The sequence below is a fragment of the Ursus maritimus genome, unplaced genomic scaffold (genome assembly GCF_017311325.1).
Source record: "Ursus maritimus isolate PB19 unplaced genomic scaffold, ASM1731132v1 scaffold_14, whole genome shotgun sequence".
Lineage (NCBI taxonomy): Eukaryota > Metazoa > Chordata > Mammalia > Carnivora > Ursidae > Ursus > Ursus maritimus.
This window is the reverse complement of record NW_024423786.1, coordinates 40,082,154-40,102,716: the sequence shown is the minus strand read 5'-3', so window position 1 is coordinate 40,102,716 and position 20,563 is coordinate 40,082,154. Positions and strand designations below refer to the sequence as shown.

Sequence of the window (20,563 nt, the reverse complement as noted above, 5' to 3'; positions counted from 1 at the left end):
TACAGGAGGTGTGGGCACAAACAGGCCAGTGTACACAGTTGGCATTTTGGGACATAGTGCACATAGGCATAGTGGGCCTTGGAAAGGAGGTGCTGGGAGTTTCAGGGAGGTGTGGGTCTGCTGGAACTGGACATCAAGACCCTACCTTCTTGGCATTGGGTCTGTGCCCTTCTCCCTGGTGTCTGTTCTGCAGTTCAAGACCACCTGCCACACCTCCCAGAACCCTCCTAGCGAAGAAGTAGCTCTTAGGGACTGCCTTGGCTAGAGCTGGGTAGATGAGACTGGCGTAGTTGTGGTGGGTAGCAGTGGTGACATGTGGTGTGGTTAAGAGGAACACCTTTTCTCACTGGAACCCCCCACCTCCTAGGACCTTTTACTGTGGAGCCCATGGCTGCCAATAGACCAGAGCCTGACAGCTACCCGAGGCCCCAGTTTGGCTCTAGGACATCTGAAATCACAGCGCAGGAGCTGAATCCAAGGTCTGGCACATATGCTGCCCAACTATGTCTTAAGCTGCATGGAGGGCAGGGAAAAGACCTATATCAAGAAGTCAAGTAGTTCTTTGCTTGGGGGTGCTGGGACACTAAGCCAGCACAGACCCCAAAGAGACCTAAGGGCCCAGCCAAGAAGCTGTGGTTTTAGGTCTATGAGGTGGGGGCAGTAGCAAGGAGAATATTCCTGGGCTAGGGTGGAGGAGATAGCATGTGTGAGGCTTCTGAGGGTTGGGAAGGGGGCTGGCTGCCTGCCCCTGGTAAGAAAGACAGCAGCACTGTGTACAATTAACAAAAAGATTTGTATTAGAACATTTACACTCAGGGAAGAAAGAGGTATCTGCATCATCAAATGTGGAATGTTGAAGAAATAGTTAAAATAAATAAGACTCCGAACGCGGTTGGGGCTGGCTCAGGCTGGGACTCACAGAGGCCTCTGCACATCAGCTCCAGGCTGCAGGGGCCAATGGCCTGGCCATACTGGCCTCCTCCCCGACGCAGCACAGCTGTGCCTGGGACACAGAGAGTCTCTCAAGTGCTGGTGCGGCCAGCAAGTTCACTCCCCGCTTTCCTCACTTATCTCTGTGACAATGTCTATCAGGCTCTGGAGCCCAAAGATATAGCCAGCATCCTGGCCCTCATGTACCACGCTGTCCTCGCCATACAGCCTGCAGGTGGTGTGTGCAAAGTCGATCATGCGCACGTCCACTGAGCTGGTGCCGATGGGCTTGTAGGCGTAGGCACCAGCAGACTCGTCAGCTGACTCCTCTGACAGGTCCTCCAAGTCCTCAGCATCTGAGTCCAGGGCCACCTCAGGCCATTCCTTGCCATCATAGATGACCAGTAGGGAGCTTGAGTAGAAGCGGTAGGACTCCTGTCGCTCCAAAATGGCCTTGAGCTCAGTCAGCTTCTTAAGCACAGGGCCCAGGAGCTCACGGCGCAGGTACCGACCATTGTGGAAAAACTGGAAAAGTGCCTCCTTGAAGCCCTGCACCGATAGCTTCCGTCCATGGTACTTGTTCATGAACATAAGCTGCCCACTGCCTGCCTGGTACACCTGTGGGAGGGAGACCAGCAGGTTAGGTACTGACAGCCAACTCAAAGCCTGAACCCTGGGGAACAGCAAGATGACAGCCCTGGATCAGCTCCTTGAACCTGTGAAGTACACCAGTCACACAAGACACTATCCTCTCTGATCAACCGCCACTCAGGATGCAGCCCTCTGACCTGGTTCTGTCCACAGACCCCTGCTTAGTGTATAGGTTGGTGGAGAGGGCCTAACCTCCTTGCCTTTATTCCCGCTCCTGTCCAGAGGCTCTGGACTCAGTCAACCAGGTCAGCCCCAGAGGGTTCACCCAAGCATGCATGCTTTTTTCCTAACCAGAAAGCGTTAGGAAGCATTAGGAAGTCATGCTGGAATCTTGAGAAAACAGGACTATGCCAAGGTTCGGGAGCGGCAGCTACTGGATGCCCCGGCCAGCCCATGCTATGTCCCACCAGTCCCCTCACCTGCATGCCACACACACGGACACCGATGACTGCAGATGTGCTCTGCTGGCACTTGCGGATCTGGTTGGCTGCCTTCTCCTCTGAAGCATCGTCTCCGTGCTGGCGGGTACCCATCTTGAGGTCCAGGACACAAGGCACCTCATAGCGGGAAGTCAGGTTTTCCAGTAAGATGAATTCTGAGTGGTTAAGGACTATCCTCGCTCTGAAGAGAAGGTGCTGCTGCATGGGGCGCCTTGGCAGTCCCGGGGCACAATGCCTGTACACAATGCCTCAAAGAAGCCTGAGTCCACAGAGGGCCCCATCAGTCCTGCTATCCCACCATGTGGAGAGCCCAAGGCTGACTAGAGGGCTAAAACCATATTCAGCTCTTGTCAGGGAACTGCCTGGGTCTAGACTCAACACAGGCCTGGGCTTCCCGCAGCCTGGGAGACACACACACACCATTTCCTGAACTCGGCGAGGTATGGGAAGAGGGTTCCACACCAAACTGTCCTAAGTTATAAACAGAACATTAAATAAGTAAATCCTGTAGCCTTATATGTGAATTGGAAATAACTACATGAACTCATGAAAAATTTTCTCTTTAAAATATATGTGTATTGGGGTGCCTGGGTGGCTTAGTCAGTTAAGCGTCTGCCTTCGGCTCAGGTCGTGATTCCAGGATCCTGGGATGGAGTCCCTCATCAGGCTGTCTGCTCAGTAGGGAGCCTGCTTCTCCCTCTCCCTCTCCCTACTTGTGCTCTGTCAAATAAATAAAATCTTTAATAAATAAATAAATGTGTATTTTCCTGCTGTGTGGTCTAGAAACTATGACCTGCTAGATGTATGAGTACCCCTAGCACCAGACCAGTTTTCCTGGGGCGGGGATTGGTGAACTATGGCTCCCTACTTGTTGTATGGCCTGTAAACTAGAAATTGTTCTTAAATTTTTAAGTTATCAAAAAATATATATAATGCTTCATGACACAGGGAGATTAAATGATATGCAAATCTTGGTGACCATAGTTTTATTGGGATACGGTCCCGCTCATTCATTTACATTATTATCTATGGCTACTTTCATGCCACAATGGCAGAGCTGTGACAGACTGTAAAGCCTGCAAAGCCTAAAACATTTACTATTTGGCCCCCTACTGAAAAGGTCTGTAACTCCTGCCTTAGAGGAATGAGGAACTCACATCTGGAGTAGGAAACATACATGACTCTGGACCATCTTTTTATACCAGAAAGTAAGACAGCCATCACAGACTACCGTGACTGTGCCAGAAGGACTCAAGAGCCTATTTTAAAAGACCAAATGTGGGACAATTTGCACATCAGTAAAGATAAAAACTGCAATGGACTAAACCACATCAAGTATGTTTAAATTCATAGATTCATAATGATACTGAAACTCACTGGTCACCTTTGGAGGATGTCGAAAAACCCACCCATTATTCCAAGTATTCAGTAAATAAAGGAAAAGAAACATTTAATCTGCCTTTCCTATATCAACTATACCTCAGGATAAGCATATCGTTGATGGGAAAAAGTTTATCTTTACAGACTCCAGCTAAGAAGGAATGACAAAATTAGAAAACTGCCTAGTGGAAAAATGGACCTAAGGCAACAGCAATACAGGAGAGAAAGACAAACAGTGCACTGCCGATGGCCAATACCATCTCAGAAGGATTCCTGCCCCTACCCCACAACTGAACCTCAATCTGATCAAGCCTGGAAATCAAACTATCAACTTAATGCAAACAGAGGGAAAAGAGTAACCTGTAAAAGACATCACAGGAATGTAATCGGTAAAATCCAGATGGTGGGAAACTTTAGAAGACCTAGTTTCTTTCTTGTTTTTAAGATTTATTTACTTATTAGGGGTGGGGAGAAGCAGAAGGAGAGGCAGAGAGAGTCTCAAGCAGACTGTCCGCTGAGCACAGAGCCCGACCTGGGGCTTGATCTCACGATCCTGAGATCAGGACCTGAACTGAAACCAAGAGTCAGCCGCTTAATCAACTGCACCACCCTGAAGACCTACTTTCTTTGACAAGAAATTTCCGAGAAGAAAAAACAGAAAGGGTATTTAAAAAGACTTAAACATTTCGACCAAATGCGACATGTGAATCTCACCTGGATCCCCATTCAAGCAATCCATCAGTAAAAACAGATTTTTAAGACAATTAGGAAAATGTGGACACAAACTAGATATTTGATACTAAGGAATCACTGTCTACTTTTAAGGAGCAAGAATGGTAATAATGTCTTAAAATATCCTTCTCCTAGAGATGCATGCTGTGGTGTGTGCAGGTGGCAATGATCCAGGAGACACTTCAGAAAGAGCTCGGCTGGGGGTGCGAAGTGTAAGAAGACAGTCATGGCAGGAGTCGGACTTAAGTGAGTTAACTGCCGCACCTGGGTCACTGGTACTTATAACTTCAAAGTATTATTCTATGTTTAACATGTTTAAAATATCCCCTAGTAGAAAAAAGAAAAACCTTCTGCTCCGTTAGCTCTGCTGGAAGCTGGAGGTTGCTAGGCCCCTGTGCAGTAGTGCAAAGAATTCTAGCTTTTTCCCTCCTGTCTCTGTATATTGGGCTCAGAGATTATGCCGTGTCTCTATGTGAATATGGACAGTTAGCATTTACCAACACGTACCTGTCTCCTTACTCTTGTTTAAACCTTTTAAAAAATGGGGTTATGAAGGTCAGCAAAGGGTAGGTTTGAGATGTTTGGGTGGGTTAAGTGGGCATTTTGACAACATGGCTTCTCCTTTGGCATGTTTAATGGTGATGTTTAACGGAGATCCTTGCAGTTTAAGATGACGCTTCAAAATAAAACTCACTCCTAATGATGACTTCAGCCCTGCCACTCCATGGGAGAATCAGCAGGACCCGTAGGATCTTATTTGGAATTGACATTCTCTATTGTAATTTTGTTCTTGTTTATTTTTACATTTTCTTTTTATTTCACTGGAAAGGAAAGATGCTGCTCAGTTTTAAACGTTAAAAGTGTACAAGTTGCTTTGTTACAGTAAAACTGAATGTGTAAAAATAAATAAAATATCCCCTAGTAAAAAGTTAAAAATAAATAAAACATACTCAATTCTGAGGAATTTCCCGCCCCCCATGAGATTAAAAAAAGAAAGAAAGCAGTGAAACATAGCTTAATGGGTTAGAAGGGGAAAAAAGAAAGGCCCCCGTGCTACTCTTCATGTGTCAGCACCCACCTGCCACCCCACCCCTGGCAGGTAAGCAGGGGACTTCTGAGAACACGAACCAGGCCCTTGCACTCTAGGGTAAGCCGCCCTGATGCAGGCTGGTCCCTCCATGAGGTGCCCCTCACCTGCCTCCCCACCATCTATGTTCCCAGACCAGCCCCCGTTCCTGTGGGAACAGATATCTGCCCATGGCTACTGCACAGGGTGCCCTGGCATAACTATGGCTAGAAAACAAACCCAACTTCTCTGAGCTCTTGGGATCTCACCCATCCTCCCCTCTCCCCAAGGCAGAGATACTCTGTGAACAAAGGATACTGTACTGGTTCCGATGTTTTGCATTCTCCTTCATTCTCTGTAACTGTTGCTGGTGACACTTCATGCTCCAAGGGTTGTAGTGTTTAAGTTGGGAACTGACATTCCCTTTTTTCTCTACACTGTAGTACAAGACTTCAGATTTCTTTAACCACTCAAATTCTTCTTCTAATTTATGGCTGTAAGGAGACAAGAAGCCAATAAATCACAATGTCTTATCAAAATTCAGGGCCAAAGAGGCACGAAAGAACTTCTGGAGTGATGGGAAGTTTGAGATCTTGATGTGGTGGTGGTTTCAGTGTACACATTAAACACTTCGAATAGATACATTTTATTGTTAAGTGTATTATACATCAAGAAAGTTGATTTTTAAAAAATTAAGGGCCCAGCTCAGTTTTTTCTACAGTAAGGAAAACCTAAGATGCAAGAACAGTCTCTGCCTCCACTCCTGCACCCCCACCACTCCCTCCCAAGCAGGCTTTACTACCCTCTTCTTCCAGGCAGTAACACCCCCCGGCTTCTAATGCATGCAGGTTCCCGGATTCCAAATGCTGGAGACTGGGAAAAGCTGAATTGAAATCCCATGGGAATAAGCCAACCTACTTAGCTGCATTATAAATGCTTCAATTTATATATATTATTTATATTTTTACAAGCTCTGCCAAGGGGTGACACCTGGAAGGCTCTGTATAGGTGAATCCTACATTTCAGGGATACCCAACTGACCATTTTGTCTCTCACCATCAGTGAACAACCTGAGGTGATGGGATGGCTCCTGTCTTGGTCACTGCTGCATCCCCAGGACGCAGCACAGGGCCTGGCGCAGGGCAGCTGCAGAGGCAATGAGTGACTAAAACTCTCTTATGGCTGCCACTGTAGCTGTTTATCCAAAGTGGCATAATTTAATCCAGAGTCTTTTTTTTTTTTTTTTACCTTACATGATTAAGCTTTATTTCAAAATAAATTAACTAGTAGGTTATATCCTAACAAAAGGCTAATAACATTTATAAGGTAGAATAAACAACAAATTGGATGACTTCAGGGAGAGAGAGAATCCTAAGCACGCTCCATGCATAGCGTAGAGCCCTACATGGGGCTCTGTCTCACAACCCTGGGATCATGACCTGAGCCAAAATTAAGAGTTTGAAACTTAACTGACTGAGCCACCCAGGAGCTTCATGTCTGTATTAATGTGGATTTGGGTGATATGGTACAAATCGGATTCATTGTTAAGTCTGTACTTCCCTTTGTTTATAACTTCCCTTTAAAAATCAATTCCTAGGGGTGCCTGGGTGGCTCAATCAGTTAAGCATCTGACTTTTGATCTTAGCTCGGGTCTTGATCTCAGGGTTGTGAATTCAAGCCCCGCGTTGGGCTCCACACTGGGCATGAAGCCTACCTAAAAAGATTAAAATAAAATAATGAAATAAAATAAAATAAAAATCAATTCCTAGACTTAGGATATATTTTCAAAGGCCAAATTGCACTTTAAAAATTTGTTTAAAGGTACATTTTTATGGGGGCGCCTGGGTGGCTCAGTCGGTTAAGTGTCTGCCTTCAGCTCAGGTCACGATCTCAGGGTCCTGGGATCAAGCTCCAGGTCATCGGGCTCCCTGCTCCTCGGGGAGTCTGCTTCTCCCTCTCCCTTTGCCCCTCCCCCTGTCTACCCCTAACTCATGTTCTCTCTCAAATAAAGAAATGAAATCTTTAATAAAAATAAAAGGTATTTTTATGAAGCTTTCCATAAATTTGGTAAAAGTCTTTTTTTTTTTTTTTTAAGATTTTATTTATTTACTTGACAGAGAGACAGCCAGCGAGAGAAGGAACACAGGCAGGGGGAGTGGGAGAGGAAGAAGCAGGCTCCCAGCCGAGGAGCCCGATGTGGGGCTTGATCCCAGAACACCGAGATCACGCCCTGAGCCAAAGGCAGACGCTTAAGGACTGCGCTACCCAGGCGCCCCTAAAAGTCATTTTTATTTTAGAAAGTGCATTAAACTCCCTTTTTGTACACACCCAACCTATATTTGAAAAATCAAGTGATTATCTTTTGTCCTAACTGCAAAATATGAAAGAAATGTGATTTCTGGGGCGCCTGGGTGGCTCAGTTGGTTAAGTGTCCAACTCTTGGTTTCAGCTCAGGTCATGATCTCAGGGTCGAGAGATGAGCCCAGCATAGGCTTCCACACCCAGCAGGGAGTCTGCTTGAGATTCTCTCTCTACCTCTCCCTCTGCTCCACCCCGCTGCACACTCATGTGTGCTTGTGCACTCTCTCTCTAAATAAATAAATCTTTTTTTTTAAAGAAAAGTAAAAAAATAAAAGAAACGTGATCTTTCTATAATCCAGAGGTAACCTCAGTGCTGAAGAGATAAGTGGCCTTGCCTTTGAGCTTCACCTGTAATACATTAGGAAGTCTAGTACATCTTTTCCATTTTCTATTTCAAAAATACTGATCTTAAAAGGCTAATATTTAACACAAACTTCAAAAGTGTAACCCAGAATCACCAAAGAGAAGCTGCCATGTGGGAACTAGTGACAAGGCACCTACTAAGTCCATTGTTTGAGTCCCTAGCTCCAGGGGACTGGGCTGTAACTAAGATCCCGGGACACCTCCCCTTCCACGGAGTACAGGGTTCCCCCCTCAGTTTATACCTACCTCTTCATCTTCTCCTCTTTCCGGTGTTGCCTCACCCAGTCCTTGGGGCTCTTTTCCGTTTCCAGAACGTGATGTTTTTTGTTTGTCCACCTCAGGAGCTTACTTTTTGGTTCACAGTCTGAATTGTCTACACTGTCCACAGTTCCATGGTCCCCTTTTAATGGATATGCTATTAAACATAAGTTCCTGTCTTCATCTTCTTCGAAGCGTACAGACACCACACCTGGAAGGGGGGTGAGGAGCAGAGAGAACTTTCAATTCCAGAGAAGACGTGTTATAAATAACATGATTGTAACATTTGTTTTTTTCTTACCCTGTTCCTTAGTCTCTATGTTGCCAGAGGCCCCAAACTCATCTGCAAACCTAACAAATATCAAAACAGCTAGAAAAGATGACACCATACAAGACAAGCGATTAGGGAGTAAACATGGCCGAGAGTCTTCCTCTCTGATGCACTCAACAAGGCAAGAGCCAAAGAATTACAAGACACATTTTTCCATCATTGAAAATGTTTATTAAGTTTTATGTAATTCTTCTAATCCTAAGAGAGACGTAAAAACATTTGCTCTTTATATCTTCTGGGGATTTTTGATGCCTAAACAGAAACTCCGACGGCCTGAGGCTTGCTTTAAAGCAGAGCCTGAACACAGCGGGGGACAAAGGTTTGCCCTGAGGGGTAAGAAGCATCCAAGGGTTGGGGAAGACTGGGCAAGCAAAACAAAATAAAGGAGCAAACAAAAACAAACCACACAGCACAACAGACACCCTAGCAAAGGCTTCTTGCAGCACCCCCACATGGGTAGGCACCCCGAGCCGTTTGTCCTCAAACATGTTACTTTATTGGTCTTTGCAGTCACAAAAGAACAAAATGAACACAAGGCAAATAGGGTCGGGCCGGGAGCACAGACGCGTGGTGGCCTTGAAAGCGGCTCTCCCCCCTTGAGTCTCTAGAACCTGCCATGTGTAATTAGACAGTCTTTGAGGAGGGGGCTGTCAGGTGGGAGCGTTTCAGCAGATGCCGACGAGTGCCTTACAACCGACTGGCTGAACACCTTTCCTCCCAGGCCTCTCTGGCCCGGGATCACTCAATTTGCTCAGTCCTTGCTGCCCGCCCGCTTGCTCGCTCGCTCGCTCGCTCGCTGCAGGGGAATGCGTGCTCAGAGAGAGATGACACTTCTGAGGTGGTCCCTGGCTCTGGGCGCAGAGGAGCAGAGGAGCCCGGGTGGGGAATTCAGGGGACCACACTTCCCTGTGGCCTCGGGGAAAGAACCAGGGGGAAAAAGGGGGCAGGGGCGGCCAGCTAACAAGGGGCCTTTGGCTTTGTCCTGGAAAAAACAACAGAGAAGGACCAAGTGAGGGCCCTCAACTCCCCCACCCCACCCCCCACAACACACATGCATATTCAGAGTACAGAGAGAGGCGCCCAGTACATTCTGTCTTCAAAGAGCATGTTTCAACAGTCCCAGAAGAACCTAAGTTGTTCAAGAGTCTTTTGTATAACCAGGCAACGTAAATTTAATTTCCTTTAATGGATTCTTTGATTTACAAAATATCCCCCAACCCAGGAAAGACCACACCATGCTGGTGGTTGCTGATGTCACCCCAAAAATGCATTATAAAAAGAAAGAGAGAGTCACCATATGTGAATCAAAGGGTTGCCATAACATTGCAATTCGGGGACATTCCGTAATAGCAAAGGGCTTCGGCTAATCAGCACAAGCCTCCCACTCCTGCATTCCATCTGACTCAACCCTGCTCCCAGCCTACCTAATCACCAGAGCTTCTGGTTTCCTGGAGGACAAAAAGCAGGCGGCAAGGATTCTGGGTAAAATCCTCCCAAAGTCTTCCCCCGCTGTTCCCCCATGGGGGGGCTATGAGTTACTGTGATCAAGAGACACCTGAACATAAAACACAACTACACTTCCACCAGAAATAAACTCAAAACAAATCCACAAAACAAAACAATTGAGCAATCTTACCAGGGCTTGCAAACTGAGGGTGTGAGGTGCTGGGCTGAGGGCCAAGAGGAGGAGGAGGGAAAACACAGAGTGAGGGGAGGGGTGAGGGCTCCCGGGATGGCTGCCCGGGCCTTCCACGGCTGCGCCGCCTCGCATCTCCTCGCCAGGCGCTGGCGACCCCTATGGCAGCGGGGGCTCACCTTTGTACTGGGGAGTGAATTTGCGCATCTCGGCTGGGAGGGTCTCGTAGAACTGGTGCTCCCTCGGAACCAGGGGCTTGCATAGAGTCGTCTCGTTGAAGCGGAGCACGCATGAGTGCCCCCCGACCTGGTGGACAAAGGGCTCCAGAAGGACGCCCTTGGTGCGGGGCTCCACGTCCATGGCCCTGAAGGCTGGGCTCATCCTCCAGGCGCAGGCGGCAGGGAGAAGGGGGAGGCGGCGGGGTCCAGCGGCCAGCGCGTCCTCCGTCTGTCGTCTGTCCGTGCGTCCGTCTGTCTGGCCTCAAGTCCTCGGCTGAGCGGGCCAGGACGCTCTGCTGGAAGCAAAGGGAGACACTGGCATTGGAAGCGGCCTGGGAACCGCTTTAGAGCCTCCAGCACTTCAACAGAAAGACAAACAACCCGAGCTCAGGCGGGGCCCCGCCCACGCCGCCCACCCCGGCTCCGCCTCCTCCCGCAGAAACAAACAGCCGGAGCTACCGCGGGGCGGGGCCAGATTCCGACACGCAGGGACTGGCCCCAGGTGTCCCCAAACAGCCCGTGCCCTCCACTAGGCGGGAAAAAAGCAAAGCCACGATAAGGTAAAGTCCCATTTCAAACCTAATAATTCAGATAAATCTTGCCATTCTCTAGTACGATGAACTTCATACTTTTTTTTTCAAGATTTTATTTGAGAGAGAGCGCGCGCGAGGGGAGGGGCATTATCAATATCCCCCCATCAGAGTGGTACGTTTGTTACGAATGATGATGAACCTACACTGACTCGTCATCCTAGTTTACATTAGGGTTCTTAGTCGTTAATTATGTTTTTATAAAATGCAGTTAAAGGGAAAACCTGCTTACTCACCATCTGGTAACATTTACTCCCCCGGGGTGTCCACTCCCCCCCACCCCCAAGGCCAAAGACAAGCCCCATTAACCTTATTAGCAGTGCAGCTTGGGCCTAGCTTTAATGATTAACGTCTGTATCTAAAAACAACTGATCAAGGCTGGCTAACTCCATTTAAAAAGATACACAGTGTTCTAGGTCACTGACTATTTTTATCAGTTCTATCCTGATCTCCAAAAGCTGGGGCACACCTTTAAACCAAAGCTATGCTCCTGGGGTAATCAGGGCTCTCATCCACTCTGAGGTTCAGGGCCTTAGACCTGACTTTGCATCCCTAAACACCCCAGATCTCAGCAAAGCAACCTCTATGCAACTGTTAACCATTTCGCGGCATGTCAAGCTAGTTCCTTGTTTTCTGTCTGTAATTTACAGACTACACAGTTGCTACTAGCACTACTTACAGGGCGTGGGACATTTCATTATCTGTAGCGTTCTTAATGAGAACTCTTCCAGTTCCCATTACCCCAACTGACATGCTGGTGGTGAGAACAGGTCTGCTGAAGATGTAACCACTGTCTTCTAAGGTGAGTAAAGCACCTATTACATGCTAGGCTCACCACAGAAACTTACCTCGTTTTGTCCTTGGGATACTTTCTGTGAGGAAGACACTATTCTCTCTGCTGCAAACAATGAAGCTGATTTGGGGAGGTGAGGAAACTCATCCAGGGCCAGGGACAATAAGCCTCAGCTCCCAAATGAACCTCAATCTGTTGGATGCCCTCACAGGGCCACCTCTAGGTCCCAGGGTCTTTGGCACTAGTGCCCTGATACAGCACTCCTCCTATGTACATGGGACATTTCGCCTGGTATGAGAGTGCCTTCACCATGTACATTTTCTATTTATAACATAGCCTCTCTTAAAGAGTTTAAAGTAGTTGTTAATCTCTTTTTAGAGAGATCTGACTGTGGGCCCCAAATGGACTAGAGGATTAGGAATCAATACACTTTCCTATATTCAAAGAGACAAAAACCAAAGGTCCTGATTTCTCTCCTGGCACCACCACCTCATCATCACAGAAGCCCTCAGGAGGGTATGTGCTGAGAAGGGTTCTAAGCTCCAAGGATGAGTACATTCCAGCCATTCCAGACTCTCTCCAGAAGGTGGAGCTCTGAGATACTTGGCCACACCAGCCCTTTCTTAGGGTCTACACAGACCAGTTCCTATTAATCCACTGAAAAGACCTCTGGAGTAAGAGCAATACCAAAGAAAACCTACTGTACTGATCCACGGTGGGTCGGCCAGTACCCAAGCACAAATCAGGTACCATAATTATTGTCAATGCACAAGACACTCCTCATGGTCCAGGCTTTAGAAACACAATCCAAACCTTTCATTAAAGTATAAACTGCTTTTGTTGTCAGAGTAATGCTGACACCAATGTGAATCCCTTTCCAACTCTGTTCAAAATTCCTTAAGTGTATTCAATTAAGTAGAAAAATCTCTCTCTCCAGGCATCTCTCTTACCCATCCCTACCCTAATGAAGAATCTACAACAAAACTGGTTTTTCATGGCAACTCTCTTGGTGCATGGGTGTGGCTGGAGGCCAAAAGGCCAGGTGAATGTCTCCATCTCCTCCTCCCAGGTCCTCAGTGTATTCATTAGCTGCTGGGTATGATGTGGCACCTTGCCACCCTCCCCCCAGCACCCAACTCTGGCAGTCCGCAAGACATTGCTCCCTGGGGGGGGCACCTGGGTGGCACAGCGGTTAAGCGTCTGCCTTCGGCTCAGGGCGTGATCCCGGCGATCTGGGATCGAGCCCCACATCAGGCTCCTCCGCTATGAGCCTGCTTCTTCCTCTCCCACTCCCCCTGCTTGTGTTCCCTCTCTCGCTGGCTGTCTCTATCTCTGTCGAATAAATAAATAAAATCTTAAAAAAAAAAAAAAAAAGACATTGCTCCCTGGGGAATAATCATCTTGGGTAGAGAGGCAAGAAAAATAAGGCTAATCCTCGCGTTGAGCCAAACTCATAACGGAGGAAACTGCCAAATATGAGGTGGAGTTAGGGCGACAACTGATTACCCTGTAGTGAGGTGGAGACAGATTCTAGTTCCAGTTCAGCCACTCAATTACTTGGAGAAAATCTCCAAGTCCCTGGATCCCTCTGGGTTCCAGTTTTCTTTCCTTTTTTTTTTGAAGATTTTATTTATTTATTTGACACAGAGAGACAGCCAGCGAGAGAGGGAACACAAGCAGGGGGAGTGGGAGAGGAAGAAGCAGGCTCCTAGCAGAGAAGCCTGATGTGGGGCTCGATCCCAGGACCCTGGGATCACGCCCTGAGCCGAAGGCAGACGCTTAACGACTGCGCCACCCAGGCGCCCCTGGGTTCCAGTTTTCTGGTTTGTAAAATGGAGAAGAGAGGCATGGAGTAGACCTCTACTGTATGGGTGGTATAATGCAAATAGCAAGCGGTAACTAGTAGTTTGTTTTAATCAAATAGGAAAAAAAAAACGTAAAAATCATTGCATTGCAAATAATAAGGTTCCTGTTTTGTGATTCTTTTATTTTTTAAAAATTTTTTAAAAAGATTTTATTTATTTGACCGAGAGAGAGCGCAAGTAGGCAGAGTGGCAGGGAGAGGGAGAAGCAGACTCCCTGCTGAGCAGAGAGCCTGATGCCTGGGATCATAACGGGAGCCAAAGGCAGACGCATAACCGACTGAGCCACCCAGGCGCCCCTTTGTGATTCTTTTATTTCAATTATGTTTAGTCTCTCAATATGAACATAAATATGGCTTCACCATGCCACATATTTCTCACATTTGGGGTTGCAGATGAAGAAGTGGAGCTTCTTTCCTAGCTTCCCTTATAGGCCATATCTCTGTGGGAAAATGAAGGATCAAACTTCCTAAGGATTATATACAGCAGATCAGCTCCCTCTCTAGTGGCCTCAACCTGGCCAGAAGAAAGAAAAGTGCCTAAAACACCTGCTCTTTTTCACCTGCTACTCTGTCTCACATGTGGTTTGAGCAGAGGGATCTCTCAATGATTTTTAAACATCCAAGTTCTAAGACCCAGTTTCCCAGGAATCCTGTAGTATTAGTGGTTATTGAGAAGTCCACGCAAAATGTGTGGACCCTGTGCTTAGGGAGAGGGGGAATAAGCATAAAATACTGCTTTCAGATTCAGCATCTACTTTAGCTTTCCATACTGCCTCACATTGGTCCATGAAACTATGAAAAGGTAAGGAAAATAGAACATAATTCATCCTAAGACAGGACATAGATTTCCTCCACAGCCCATCCCCCTAAATCTGTCAAATTGGTGTAAGGATCTGCTGGAAACAATGCCTTAATATTCTTAGCTTCTAAAATATTGCAGATGGGGTGCCTAAGCGTCTGCATTAGGCTCAGTGTTGGGCTCCGCAGGGAGCCTGCTTCTCCCTCTCCCTCTGCCCTCCCCATTCATGTTCTCTCTTTCCCTCAAATAAATAAAATCTTTAAAACAATTTTAAAAATAAATAAAATCTTGCAAATAAAACAACTATGACTCATGAAAACCCTTGAGCCCTTCCCTTAGCTCACACACCTAGAATTTAGTTAATGAGGCTACAAATGGGGTCTGCTGGGGCCACTTACTTTGCCTCAAGTAAAGCCTCAGGGTTGGATAGTCACGGGGTGGTGTGAGGCACACTAGTCTGATGGTGCAAAAACAACACTCACCATTCACACCTCCTCTGCGTAAGTCCCAGAGCCACCACTATCTGCATACAACCCACAATTACACAACCCATGACTACACCACCAGGGTCAGTCACTGCAACTCTTAAACACTGTTGGTAGGAATGCAAAAAGTGGTACAGCCACTTTGGAAAATAGTTTGGCAGTTTCTTAGAAAGTTAAATACTTATTATATGACCCAATAATCCTATTCATATGTATTTACCTAAGAGAAATGAAAACAAATGTCCACACAGACTTGTATATGATCACAGAGGCACTACCTACAATAGCCAAAAGGCAAAAACCCAAACATCCATCAAATGGGTGAATGAATAAACAAACTGTGGTATATCTCTATAATGGAATATTATTCAGCAATAAAAGGGAATGTACTGGGGCGCCTGGGTGGCTCAGTTGTTAAGCCTCTGCCTCCAGCTCAGGGCGTGATCCTGGAGTCCTGGGATCGAGCCCCACATCAGGCTCCTCTGCTAGGAGCCTGCTTCTTCCTCTCCCACTCCCCCTGCTTGTGTTCCCTCTCTCGCTGGCTGTCTCTCTGTCAAATAAATAAATAAAATCCTTAAAAAAAAAAAAATCATCAGGGGCGCCTGGGTGGCGCAGTCGTTAAGCATCTGCCTTCGGCTCAGGGCGTGATCCTGGAGTTCCGGGATCGAGCCCCACATCGGGCTCCTCCACTAGGAGCCTGCTTCTTCCTCTCCCACTCCCCCTGCTTGTGTTCCCTTTCTCACTGGCTGTCTCTCTCAAATAAATAAATAAATAAATAAATAAATCTTTTAAAAAAATAATAATTAAAAAAAATCAAATTAGACTTAAAATTGATGAGTCTTATCGTATATAAATTATTCAATAGAGGGATTAAATTTTTTCTTACACTTTTTAATTTACCAAATTTTCATAAGTACATATTATTCTAATAATCAGAAAAAAATTAGACTTTTTTAAAAAGATTTTATTATTTTATTATTTTATTATCAATTTTATGATTTTTAAACAATTTGAGAAAATGCTTACGATATCCTTAATACTAGCACACTTCTACCAGTTGCATGGTTATCTTTTTCAATTCTTATAAAGTCAAAGCAAAAGCATCCTTTACACATAAGCAAGCAGAACAGAAGCATAAACGTCCAATAAGCCTTTCTGTAAAACCCAGAAGGAAAGAAAAATCAGCATTAAATCTGCTATTATACTAACTTCCTTGTTATTTCTCAAACATGCCTGGAATATACCTACCTCAGGGCCTTTGCACTTGCCATTCCCTCTGCTTGGTACACTCTTCCCCCAGGTATCCCCTTGGCTCACTCTCCTACCTCCTTCAGCTCTTTATGCAAATGTCACTTCTTTAATGAGGTCTTCCTTAGCTACCCCATCTGAAAATGCCATACCTCCCTGTCTACACTCCCTTATACAACCCTGCTTTATTTCTCTTTTGCACTTATCACCACCATCTAACATACTATATGTTTTCTTATTTGTCTTGTTAATTTTTTTTATCCCCCATCCTGACCCCACCAGAAAACAAAAGTCCATAAAATCAGAGATTGCTGACTGCTCTGTTCACTGCTGAATCTCCAGAGTCCAAAACACCAGCACAGAGTAGGTACTTTACAGGACGTGCCTCAAGTCACTACTGCGTCATGAACACCTGCTGCACACAGATCAACAGAGGACTCAAAAGGCACCCATTGCAATTATCCAAACCCACACTCATACAGTGAGTACAATTATTAAAATGAGGCATGCAACACACTTTACTAAATGTATTCTGAGCACTGACTGGTGTTAATTTTGCATTTATAATTCCCCACCTATTAAGTCTACATTCATTGAGGAATATAAATGAAGGACCCTGCACCTGAACACTCATCTGGGATCTCGTAGTGTGGAAACATTTCACGTAAACAGAGCTTAAGCTCTTAATGTAATGACAATCAATGTCTTGAAAATTCTCTCTTGCAGAAAATCAGGCAAGAAAAGAATGGTCATTCAAGAATAAACTTTTAAAAATGTGGCCTTGGGGTGCTTGGCTGGCTCAGGTGGTGGAGAGCAGGACTCTTGATCTCAGAGCTGTAAGTTCGCACCCCACACTGGGTGTAGAGATTACTTTAAAAGAAAATGTAGCCTCAAGAAGATTAAAATTCTATCATAGCTTAAAACAAATACACTAACTAGCATTCAGAAATTATGTGTTGGTACTGAGAGCTCACATCCCAAACACCCAAGGTTTTCAGGTTGCAAAGTTATCATTAAAAGATCATTCTCCTGGGGGGCCTGGGGGGCTCAGTCAGTTAAGCGTCTGCCTTCGGCTCAGGTCATGATCCCGGAGTCCCTGGTTTGAGCCCCGAGAATCAGGATCCCTGCTCAGTGGGGAATCTGCTTCTCCCTCTGCTTGTGTTCTCTCTCACTCGCACACACTCGCTCTCTCTCAAATAAATAAAATCTTTAGAAAAAATTTTTAAAAAATAAAAGGTAATATCCCCATCTTTTGCAGGCAAAGCAAAGAAAGGCCATGGGTTGGTTTTGGGTCTCTGATGAAGGCCTCCTTCAGCAACACTGGTGGGTCTGCCATCCAGCTTTAAATGAGTTATCTTAGCAAGACAATGCAGAAGGAAAATCATTCTTCACATGACCTGGACTTACTGGGAAGCTGGGTAATAGATGAGGTATAATTCCTGGTAACAAAATGAATATACAAAGAGGAGTTTTAGCAAAATAAACCCAGGAAGGAAGAAGAAAGCTATCAATGTTTGCCTTGTGGGAGGCACCAAGGATAAGGGCTGACCAGAATGACCCATCTGGGTACAGGGCATCAAACTATCACCAACCTCAGGAAAACTCCCACCTCTGTGCCACAGAGTTTAAGCCCCATCAGGACATCTCCCCCCTACCTTTTAAAAAAGATTTTATTTTTAAGTACTCTATACACCCCATGTAGGGCTCAAACTCATAACCCTGAGATCAAGAGTCGCACACTCCACCAACTAAGCCAGCCAGGCATGCCCCGCCCCCATCAAGACATCTCTTATACCCCATTGTGAAAGTACTTACTCCCATGTCTAGGAATAGAAGAGTGTATGATGGACTATCAGGATATTACGAAAAGTTGCTTATCAATTTTATGATTTTTAAACAATTTGAGAAAATGCTTACGATATCCTTTTTTAAGTTAGAGAAGCAAGATATAAAACTATAATCTATATTGTCTGAACTAGGTCCAAAGAATTACAGAGGAGAAGACTAGCAAAAAGTACCAGCTATGCCAATGAATCATGTACTTAAAAGGGGCTAAAATGGTAAATTTTATGTTATGTGTATTTTACCACACACAAAAAAACTAAAAACGAAGTACCAGCTACTCACAGGGGTCATGGCTGCCTGCCCCCTTCCAAAGCCCTGTAGCCACTGCATTCAAAATGCTGAATGACTTGAAGTCTCCCAGCTCACCTATGAAAGACTTGATACAGGTTTCCCAAATTTGACAACAATCCCCCAAATTTACATGACAGGGATGAATTGTGAAGCTAAAAGAAAGTGTTCTAACTTGTCAATAATAGAAAGCAGATGGGTATCAACCTAGGGGAGGAACTATGTGCCCTTTCTGTAGAAACATTAGAACACTGTTGTCACCGAACAGTCAGTCAAAACGCTGCCCCAAAATGTAGGGGGGAAAGTACTGCAGTTGTAGTATTTGTCTGCTTTTTGAAATGTGAACTTCTGGTTTCTTTTTTCAATCGAAACAAAAACTTTCTACCAACTTGTTTTCATCATTGTAAATTCTTCTGTTTAAAGATGGCAGTTATAATTATATATTTATATAAATAAATTATATATATCTATATTATATAAACTTCAGACAGCATAAAACCTGGATCTGCCCTGTACCAAGTGGTAAGACTGTTATTTCCTTCTCTTCAAGTTGTTTAAATGTCCCAAACTTCTTGAAATATTCTCAAACTTAGAGTATATGTTACCTTTATAATAGGGAGGGAAAATATTAGGGGAAAAAAATGAAAGAATTCACTGAGACTAAAATAGGAAAACCCAATAGTTGTTCAGCTCTTGAAGATTTTAAGCTCATCCACAAAAAAGCATTGCCCTAGCCCACACTGCATGGGCTCCATTCCACGACGGAGAGCCTGAAGATGGACCACATGTAAATAAGTGAGGATAACAACCCAAACACACCCTGCTCCTAAGGTGTGTACAAAGCACTGGAAGACCAAAGGCGGAAGTAACCAACTCCTCAAGCTTCAATGACAACGGGATACAACCAAGCCAGAGACTAGAGACCAGAGCCGCCATTTATGGAGCACTTAGTCTATTCTGTAACACCCAGCTCTTACACCAGCCCTCTGGAGTAGACACCACCATTATCTATCTCCCTCACAGATGGACGCACTGAGGCGCCAGGAGGTCACCATAACAGGGAGGCCTCACTACAGAAAACAGGTGCCTGAGATGAAAGAGTTACTGCTAAGAATGGCTGGAATCATAGTCCTAACCTCAAAGGAGCTACAGCCTGGCTGGCTGGCAGGGTGTCCGTCCACCCGCTGCCCCATGCCAAAGCAGCAGAGTCAGAGAGACAAGACACAGAAGCTCTGCATCGATTTGACACAGATGCCTGTCATTTTCTCCATTAATATTTTATTCTAGTTTTAATAAAGGAAAAGCTCTAAGTTGTACATGGAATTATTTCACTAAAGCCACAATAACGTAGATCCTTCCTCCAATGCTGAGGGACAAATAAAACACCAGATTCTGTTCCAAAAATCCAGACAAGCTTTTCTATAAGGGAAATAGCAGCGTCTCAGATGCTTCTCCTCTCTAGAACCACCTTCATGACCACACTGCCTGATATCTCTGCCTCGGATCAGATTTCTGGAATGAAAGACTAGTGGGTCCCAAGATGGAAGGAGATGAGAAGCTTTCGGCCTACCTAGAGGTATGTTCATCAGAGTTACATTGCTAGAATTACAAAGTTTTAGCAACTTAAAAAGCTTTTTCTAGGGACGCCTGGGTGGATCAGCTGGTTAAGAATCTGCCTTCGGCTCGGCTCGTGCTCTGCAGGGAGCCTGCTTCTCCCTCTTGCCTGCCGCTCCCCCTGCTTGTGCTCTCTCTCTCTGACAAATAAATAAATAAAATCTTAAAAAAAAAAAAAAGCTTTTTCTAGCTAGAACTGTAGCACCACTCCTTCAAGGAAATTGAAATTATTAATTCTAAGGTGTCACATGTCCTCTTTATCAGAATATCACATTTTCTTATAAAGAATTAGATGTTGGGGCGCCTGGGTGGCGCAGCGTTAAGCGTCTGCCTTTGGCTCAGGGCGTGATCCCAGAGCCCCACATCAGGCTCCTCCACTGGGAGACTGCTTCTTCCTCTCCCACTCCCCCTGCTTGTGTTCCCTCTCTCGCTGGCTGTCTCTGTCAAATAAATAAAAAAAAAAAGAATTAAATGTTATTTCATACACAAACCAAGAATTTTCAGTCCTCCTTAAAAAGCCCATTACCCCTCTTTCAAGGGCAATTCTCCAATTCCAGTCTCCTCCTTGGTGCAGTCTATGACTCCCACCACCCTGTACGAAACATACACAACTGAAACATACAGAAGTGACCGCCTCACACTGCAGCTGAAATTGCTGTGAGGTCTCAATC

General features: G+C 45.4%; 1 protein-coding gene across 2 annotated transcripts in view; it reads right to left on the bottom strand.

Moving 5' to 3' along the window:
• Positions 1 to 774: 774 nt before the first annotated feature.
• The window catches only part of IP6K2 (inositol hexakisphosphate kinase 2), a 29,692-nt gene continuing 9,903 nt past the window's right edge, over positions 775 to 20,563 (bottom strand). The window contains exons 2-6 of one of the 2 annotated variants that reach the window (XM_008703812.2): positions 10,328 to 10,662; positions 8,170 to 8,392; positions 5,518 to 5,693; positions 2,001 to 2,176; positions 775 to 1,548 (exon numbers count right to left, since the gene is read on the bottom strand). In XM_008703812.2, coding sequence (XP_008702034.1) covers positions 1,048 to 1,548; positions 2,001 to 2,176; positions 5,518 to 5,693; positions 8,170 to 8,392; positions 10,328 to 10,529 — 1,278 coding nt within the window. In that variant the 5' untranslated portion in view covers positions 10,530 to 10,662 and the 3' untranslated portion in view covers positions 775 to 1,047. The remainder of the gene's footprint in view (positions 1,549 to 2,000; positions 2,177 to 5,517; positions 5,694 to 8,169; positions 8,393 to 10,327; positions 10,663 to 20,563) is intronic. The other variant, XM_040628851.1, reaches the window with a different exon arrangement.